The sequence below is a fragment of the Xenopus tropicalis genome, chromosome 2, assembly GCF_000004195.4.
Source record: "Xenopus tropicalis strain Nigerian chromosome 2, UCB_Xtro_10.0, whole genome shotgun sequence".
Lineage (NCBI taxonomy): Eukaryota > Metazoa > Chordata > Amphibia > Anura > Pipidae > Xenopus > Xenopus tropicalis.
This window is the reverse complement of record NC_030678.2, coordinates 148,058,420-148,066,555: the sequence shown is the minus strand read 5'-3', so window position 1 is coordinate 148,066,555 and position 8,136 is coordinate 148,058,420. Positions and strand designations below refer to the sequence as shown.

Below are 8,136 nucleotides of genomic sequence, written 5' to 3'. Positions count from 1 at the left end.
CAAAATCTGTTGTGCGCAGATTTGTGCACTTTGTGAAAAAAAACCTAACAACCACAGCCATTTTACCATAATATACCCCAGGCATGAAATTATAATTACTACCGAAAATGGATAATCAGCATATTAACCCCAGACATGCCAGTGTAATCACTACAGGAAAGGGAAAACCAAAATAGTAAAAACAGACGTGCCACTAAAATCACAATAGAAAGATCACTGAAAATAACCATAAACCCTAGACTGATAATTACTGTGGCAAGATATAAGCTTCCAACTGGTACCTGCTTGTCTGAAGCGTTTTGGCTCCTAAAGGAGATGTAAAGTCATCCCATTAAGTAAAGGTATTCTGATTAAATCCCTACAATTAAGCAACTTTCCAATATATGTACTTTATTTTGTTTTTACAGTTGTGAAGATAAACAACCTGGTGTCTTCAGCTCTGCGGCAGCAGGGAAAATCGTATTGATTATTTTTAACAGCAGTAAGAAAAAAATACTGGAAATTAGCTTTTTTAGGGATTCTATCAGAATCCCTTAACTATGGGATGACTTTACATTCCCTTTTAGGGGGGCCTGGCCATGCTGTATTCACTCGGAGCCTTCCTGCTGTCATTAAGCTGCAGAATGGAGTAGGGAGGGCGGTGTTGTAGTTCTTGCATCTTCTTTCCTCTTACAGAGCTCTATAGGCTACTCGGTTTCCCTTAAAGTTTAGTGAGAAAATATTATCGTATGGTTTATAATGTGAGAACCCATGGATGAGATTCAATGCAAGGAGAAAAAACTTTTCTTTTAATTCATTTACAGTTTTTTTCCCATAGACTTCAATAGAGTTTTCAAATGATAGACTGTGAGATAGGTTTCTCTGTATTCAGTTGCATCTGATCCATGAGTTTTCACATGAAAAACTTTTTTCTCACTGAACTGAATATGGCCCATATGAACTATCTCCTTTGTAAACTTTTCAGCAGTGGGATGAATGGTTATTGGGCCCCTCTACAAGACATTTTCCATGAATATATATTGCAGCTGCTTATCAGTCCCATGGGGCCCCTATAGTTCAACAGGGAGCCAAAGTTTATGCACACTGCACTTGTAGTAAAGAAATGACCCCTAGTATCTAGTAATGTTTTCACCTTGATCCAAAGCACTTTTTTGGAAGCCAAAGAATGTCTAGGCAAACACAAGACCTACTTTGATCCATTTTTTTTTTTTGTACTTGGACACAGAGACCTTTGATACATTCAGCATTTCTTATAATAATTAAGACAAACACTGATGTCACACCACAAATTTAACAAGGTGCCTACAGGTGCACCAATGGCATGGGCACTGTATATTTATCTGCCCAGTGGACAGTCAGTAGTACTGCGGCTGCAGCCGCTTCCCCGCTACTATTGTTGGCGCTTCCTATAAATGAAGTTGTGTTGCTGTGACACAGGCAAAAATAGAAAGCATAAGGTAACCTTGGCGAATATTATGAACAAGAAGAAGACAGCAAAAGGTGCTTTAGAATGATTGCAGTTTATTAAGAAAACGTCAGAAAGAAAGGATGTATTGGTAGAAGCATTAAGTTGAAAACTGTGGCAAATTGGGGCATTTCCAGAATAATAACCAGATCATGAAACTTTCTGTAAAGATCTGCTCTCTAAACAATATTGTTTTCTCTCCTGTGTATGTTTTGTTTGTGGGGACTGCCTTAAAGTGTTATCTAAATTCTTTAAGACAGGGAATCTGTGGATGCAGTGAAATACCAGAATGCAAAGGCTTGTGCATGACATGACTGTAAGTGCCTATAACACAGCGGGTATGCTTTATCCCTAGGCATGTGTGGGGTTACAGGCATGTTTGGAACATGAAGCTGGCATTATTACTGCCATGTGTGTTGGTTTGGGAAGTGAGATTAAAGCTTTCTAGAGCTTGTGGAGGTTTTTGATATAATTTTCACATTGGAACTGCTCCCGCTTCCAGGGCCAAAGGCTGCCATTTTCCCGCTGCTTACAGAAAAGCTGGCTCCTCCCATACCCCCGGAAACTGATCCGCCTCCAAAGCTTTGTCCTCCGCCAATGGCATACCCACTTCCAGCTCCGAAGCCACTTCCGCCTCCGAAGCCGCTTCCGCCTCCCATTCCATAGCCACTTCCACTTCCACTGCCGCCCCCATAGCTAGAGCTCACGACAGCTATGGAGAGAATGGGACAGTTAGATTACACAGCAAACAGGCAGGAACACAATAACTCTTGCCAAATGATTACTTACATATATTTACAGGTCCAACGCCTTCTCCTGCCAACCTGGAACAGATAAAAATTATGATTTATTCCCAAAGTTGACTGGGTCCTGGGCCAAGATATATTGACATTTTAATGTGAAGCAATTCTGCATCATTTGCAAATTATTACATTTAAATGTATTTTTTTTTCTTGGTTACATTGGTGTTTTTTATTGCATCCCTTACCTGCACTCTTCTCCTTCCAGCAGTTTTCGATAGGTGGCAATTTCAACATCTAGAGACAGTTTCACATTCATGAGTTCCTGGTATTCCCGGAGCTGCCGAGCCATTTCCTGCTTGCATTTCTGAAGAGCTTCCTCCAGGTCTGCCAACTTTTTCTTGGCATCCTTCAGGGCAAGTTCCCCACGTTCCTCAGCCTCAGTAATGGCAGCTTGTAGTTTGGCACACTGTTAGCACAATGTAGGTTACTAATGGCAGTAAAGCCACACAGTGGGCTACAGCAAAGCAGTAAACCCTATAGCTCCTACCATTATCTTAGTATATAAAGGTTATAGTGGTCCTATTATAACTACCAGAGCAATCTACCAGCATATGTATTATAGAAAATAAGCAGATAAGTAAAGCATCCTATGCCCTGAAACCCTATTTATAAACAAGGCATTTTTTTCCCTTTCAAAAGAAAGGCGGGGCTTTGCATGAAAGAGTTAAAACTATTGCCCTAGGAGTTCTGGGTTGAACTCACCTGTTTTTTCACGCTGTCAATTTCAGATCGTAGCCTGTTAATCATACGGTTTAGCTCGGAGATTTCTGTCTTGGTACTTCTGAGATCATCACCGTGTCTCCCGGCTGACTGTTGTAGTTCTTCATACTGTGCAGAACAATCATATATATATATATATATGAATATGTGGCTGGAAACACCAAAATGTGGCAAATGGATATAATCTATGGACCTATTAGGTGTAGGGCAGTGGCCCCAACCAGTGACTCACGGGCAATATGTTGCTCACCAGCCCCTTTGATGTTGCAGGTGCATATTTTTGAATTTCTGACCTAGAGGTAAGTTTGTTTAAGCACAAAGACCAGATGTACTGCCAAACAGAGCCTATTGTAGTCTGCCAGTCCACACTGGGCTACCAAATAACCAATCATAGGCCCTATTGGGCACCACCTAGGAAGCTTTTTTATGCTTGTGTAGGTCCTTAACTTTTTTATATTTAAATTTTGATCACAAGTAAAAACGTTCGGGGACCCCTGGTGTAGGGTTGGGTAGTAGGGTTTTATGTCCTGCTTACTGTTAGAATTGCATGACATGGATGAAGCACTCACTTTGGTTTGGTACCAGGACTCTGCCTCTGCCCGGCTTCTGTTAGCGATATCCTCATATTGAGCCTTCACCTCAGCAATGATACCATTCAGGTCCAGGGTCCTGTTGTTGTCCATGGACAGGACAACTGAAGTATCTGAGATTTGAGTTTGCATCTGGGCAATCTCCTGTAAACAAAAAGTTTCCAGTTACAGATTGGGCAAATATGCAAGGCAGGAATTGTAGCTGTCGCACCCTTTCTTTCCACTGATTCCCTATAGATAACACAGTTGCTCCATCTATTTTTAAATGAACAAAAGTCTATTGTTTTCTTATTAGACAATTAATTGCCATAGTACGAGGAATCCAAAGCATAAAGAAACAAATGTATCACCTTAAACACTGGTTTTATTGTTGTGTTACTCCAGGCAACCTGTTTGGCACCAGAGTGGTTAATAAGGGTGCCTGGGACTGTGGGGAGGTGCTGGGAACATAGGGAACCATGGGACTCAGTACCTGCAGGTGTAGGATTGGATGCTGCTGCAAAGGGTGGGCTAGTATCTAAACTGGAAGCACTTGAGTTAGTCCCTTCCAGCGTGTCTGGTCTCCCACAATGGTGGTGGATCATTCAACCCCCGCCCCCTCTTATCTTTGGTGGGATTACCTGTATGTTGTTCAATACATCATATTAATCTGGTCTTATTTATATTATATTTGGTAACGTAAGCACTTGTGGAGCTTATCTGCATATTTAAATGTGTTATCCTTACTGTTATTTATTTCTTAATTTTGTCACAGCTCTTGGCGTTAATTTAAATTGACCCTTGCCATTTGGTACATGTTAACCATGTCTGGACTTTGATTCAAAATGGGTCCTGGGAATATCAAGTACACAGAGGCCCAAACAGTCCCCACCAGCCTAATAAATAGTGACTGTCTATGGCATCTTACAGCAGCCCCTCTGGCATTTGCCAGAATCCCCAGATTGCCAGTCCAGGCCTGATGTTAACAGGGTTCACTTTACATGCCCACTGCAGCTGTGGTGGCTGGACGGCTTATTTTGTTTCACAAATATGGTTCAATAGTAACATAGTAAGTTAGGTTGAAAAAAGACATACGTCCTTCAAGTTCAACCTTAATGCCCATATATAACCTGCCTAACTGTTAGTTGATCCAGAGGAAGGCAAAAAAACCCATCTGAAGCTCTAATTTGCCGCAGAGGGGGAAAAAATTCCTTTCTGACTTGAAGATGGCAATTGGACCAGCTATGGCTGACCTCCACCTATTTAACGAAAGTCTAACTTTGGTATCTTTATTTCTAATATTACCTATTTTCATTCTAAGGTAAATTCCACATACGCAACTGCCTCCCAACAGTCTAAGCAGTGACTCATTCTTTATTAAATTATAATTAAACTTACACATATTAAATGGGCGTTTCCATGTATTCCTATTGTAAGTATTGCATATATGATATAATTACCGCTTCATAGACGGCTCGTAAAAAGTTGATCTCATCTGTCAGAGCATTCAACTTCGCCTCCAGCTCCACTTTGTTCATGTAAGCAGCATCCACATCCTTAATTGCAAGAGAAAAGAGCATGTTAAGTCATTGGATGATTTTTTAAATTAAATCTGGGGGTGGTTCAGCCGAGCACTCTAAAATGATGGTTGCCAGATTTAATCTCACCTTTTTCAGGACCACAAACTCATTCTCTACAGAGGTGCGTTTGTTGATTTCATCTTCATATCTGAAATATTTAGTTTGCAAAAGTCAGTTTCCCACATGGCACTAGGGCAACAAGTCCTCAGCTGTTGTACCAGAGCCACAGTTACATACAGTATACCTACAACCATACAACATCCAGCATCTGCATCCACTAGATATACCATGACCTGGATGAATCAAAACCTTCATGCTGGCATCTACCTACAAATATTTCCTCCCATACTTACCTGCACCCATAAGATGATGCTATTCACTTATTTATTTTGAGGAGCATTAAATGGTTATTTTCCGTAAATTTACAAAAAACACCTTTTAGATCAAGGTGACTTTTGAAATAGTAATTGAACTAAGTGAATGGCTTTAGCGCTGAGAATAGACATTGGTGAGTGTAAAATACAAGATGGATCCACTTACTTCTTCTTGTAATCTTCTACAGCATCCTGCATTTGCCTTAGGTCTGAATCCAAACGAACTTTTTCACTTAACAAGCTATCCAGTTGCCTTCTCAGGGCACTAATGTAAGCTTCAAACAGAGGGTCAATATTACACTTCACACTTTTTACCCCCTGTTCTTGCAAGAGGTTCCATTTTGTCTCCAGAACTTTGTTCTGTTGCTCTAAGAACCGAACCTGTGCAAGAAAAGACGTATAATTAAAAGAAACATTCAAAAGAAAATGGATTTCATTTCTAGAAGCCCTGTGCAAAGTGTAAGAAAGAAAATGTTAAGTTTTACTTACCTTGTCAATAAAAGAGGCAAACTTGTTATTGAGGGTTTTAATTTGTTCTCTCTCTTCTGTTCTAATTCTCTGTATAGATGGATCAATTTCCAGATTAAGGGGTGCTAACAGGGTCTGGTTAACAGTTACTTCTTGGATGCCGCCAGGTGGACACACTGGAAATCCAGGACCACCGAAGGGACCCTGACCCATGCCAATTCCAGACATCATATCTGAACCATAGTTGCCACCAATGTGAGACTCAATGCCGGAACTCTTGAAACCAAAATGGGATGGTGCCCCATAACTAACAGCAATTCTCCTAGATCCACCAGCATTTTGAAGGCTTCTGCTCCCAAAGCCACCATAGCCACCATAGCTAGCACGGCCACCTCCACCACCAGCACGAGAGACAGAGAGAGTGCTAAAGCTGCTTCGGGTTCCCCCTGATGGTACAGCAGAAGAAGCACTGAATCTTTTGGTACCTCCAGTGGAATAGACAGTTTGGCGAGACACAGACATGGTACTGCTGCAGAAGCTCTGAAACTTTGATGCTGAGGATGAGCAAACAGAGAATGCAGAGTGAACCTCCCTGGGTTCTACTCCCCCTTTTATCTGTATGAGTATGTGGGTTTGGTCATTATAATGTGCATTAATCGTCTTACCTCAATACTGGGCTTGGCATGCCCTCCAGCAAATTAAACAGTGAAATCATCTAATTAAATCACACCTCTAACATCTCAAGCACTAAAAAGTAATGTCTTGGAATTTATGGGAAATTCACTTTCTGGATTGTCTTAACTAGTTCGTTTCCATCTGTATTTAATCTGTATAACTTGTATTGTTGCCTGTAAACACTTAAACCAATCCACTCCAACATAAACGCACAATCCCTTCTGGGGAATGTGACAAGTCTCCAAGCCCTTTTGTATAAAGAGCAAGATGACACTAGGGGGCATATTTATCAAAGAGTGAAATAAGAGTTTGCCACAGTGAAAATCTTTCACTTTTTTCAATTTCTATGGAGTTTCAGAGGTGTATTTATCAAAATGCACCCATTAATAAAGCAATCTTTAAAAATCAGAAAGTGAGGAATTCCCAAGTGAGTGGAAGAACTTTACTGGGGCAAGATCTAACTTCACTCTTTGATAAATATGACCCTGAAATGGGGAAAAGGATGTAGGACTCACGGGAGGTTATTTTTCAACACTGGGCAAATTTGCCCATGGGCAGTAACCCATGGCAACCAAACTGTTGCATCCATTGTTCTACCTTCATCTGGCTGAAAAAGGCCACTCAGTTATTGGTTGCCATGGGTTTCTGCTCATGGGCAAATTTGCCCAGTGTTGATAAATGAACTCTACAGTGTAGTGAATAGAATTCTATGATTCCCCATAAATCTCTAGTATTTACTGTTCAATGGTAATTCTCTTCATACTAAGTCAGCTATTAAAGGACATGTAAAGCCTACATTTGCCTACAATGTATATCAGTTGGGCACGTCTCCCCCACCTAAATGGCATTATTTGTACTACATATATCCCCTCTGTTTGCCAGCACCATCACATTTTCCTAAAGCAAATAGCAGCTTTCACCCGGTGGCCATTTTTCCTCTCATACATAATCAGATACATTTCAATCTGCAAACTGCCTACACACACAGACCCTTATTCAGCATACATTTCATCAAGAATACAGGCTCACACAGGCACAACTGTCTCTGATAAAAGTTCTGCTTTGTTTGAGTTGAGCTCAGGAGAGGAGGTTAGGAGAAAGAAACTGAAGCAGACAGCTAGAGCTGAGTTTCTATGGGAACCAGAAATGCCATCTCTTCACTGGCTGTTAGACTGGGGGGCGTGTTTAGTAATCTGAGCTTAGAACAACTGAGCATGCCCACAAGCCAGAAATCAAAGCAAATTCCTGAGGGAGGGGCCCGAGTGGGTTACAAGAGGAGAAGGAAATATAAGTGATAAAGGGACACTGCAGCCTTACTATTAACCTCTGGACAACCAGTCTGGTACTGAAAGATTTTTAAGAGGAGGTTCACTGATTACATTTTTGTGTGTGGGGTTTACATGTCCTTTAAGCAGCTTAATAAGTTCCCAATAAATACTGGAGAGATTGACAAGGAATTGGACCTTGAATGATAACTGTAAC

At 41.0% G+C, this 8,136-nt stretch overlaps 1 protein-coding gene across 1 annotated transcript; it reads right to left on the bottom strand.

The window, feature by feature from the left end:
• Positions 1–1,501: 1,501 nt before the first annotated feature.
• Positions 1,502–6,549, bottom strand: krt61 (keratin 61). The gene is made up of 9 exons (NM_001078909.1): positions 6,001–6,549; positions 5,678–5,892; positions 5,225–5,285; positions 5,018–5,113; positions 3,558–3,722; positions 2,971–3,096; positions 2,454–2,674; positions 2,255–2,289; positions 1,502–2,177 (listed from the first exon to the last, which is right to left on the bottom strand). Exons 1-9 carry the CDS (start codon positions 6,499–6,501, stop codon positions 1,900–1,902), a joined length of 1,698 nt encoding a protein of 565 aa, NP_001072377.1. The 5' UTR covers positions 6,502–6,549; the 3' UTR covers positions 1,502–1,899.
• Positions 6,550–8,136: the final 1,587 nt, after the last annotated feature.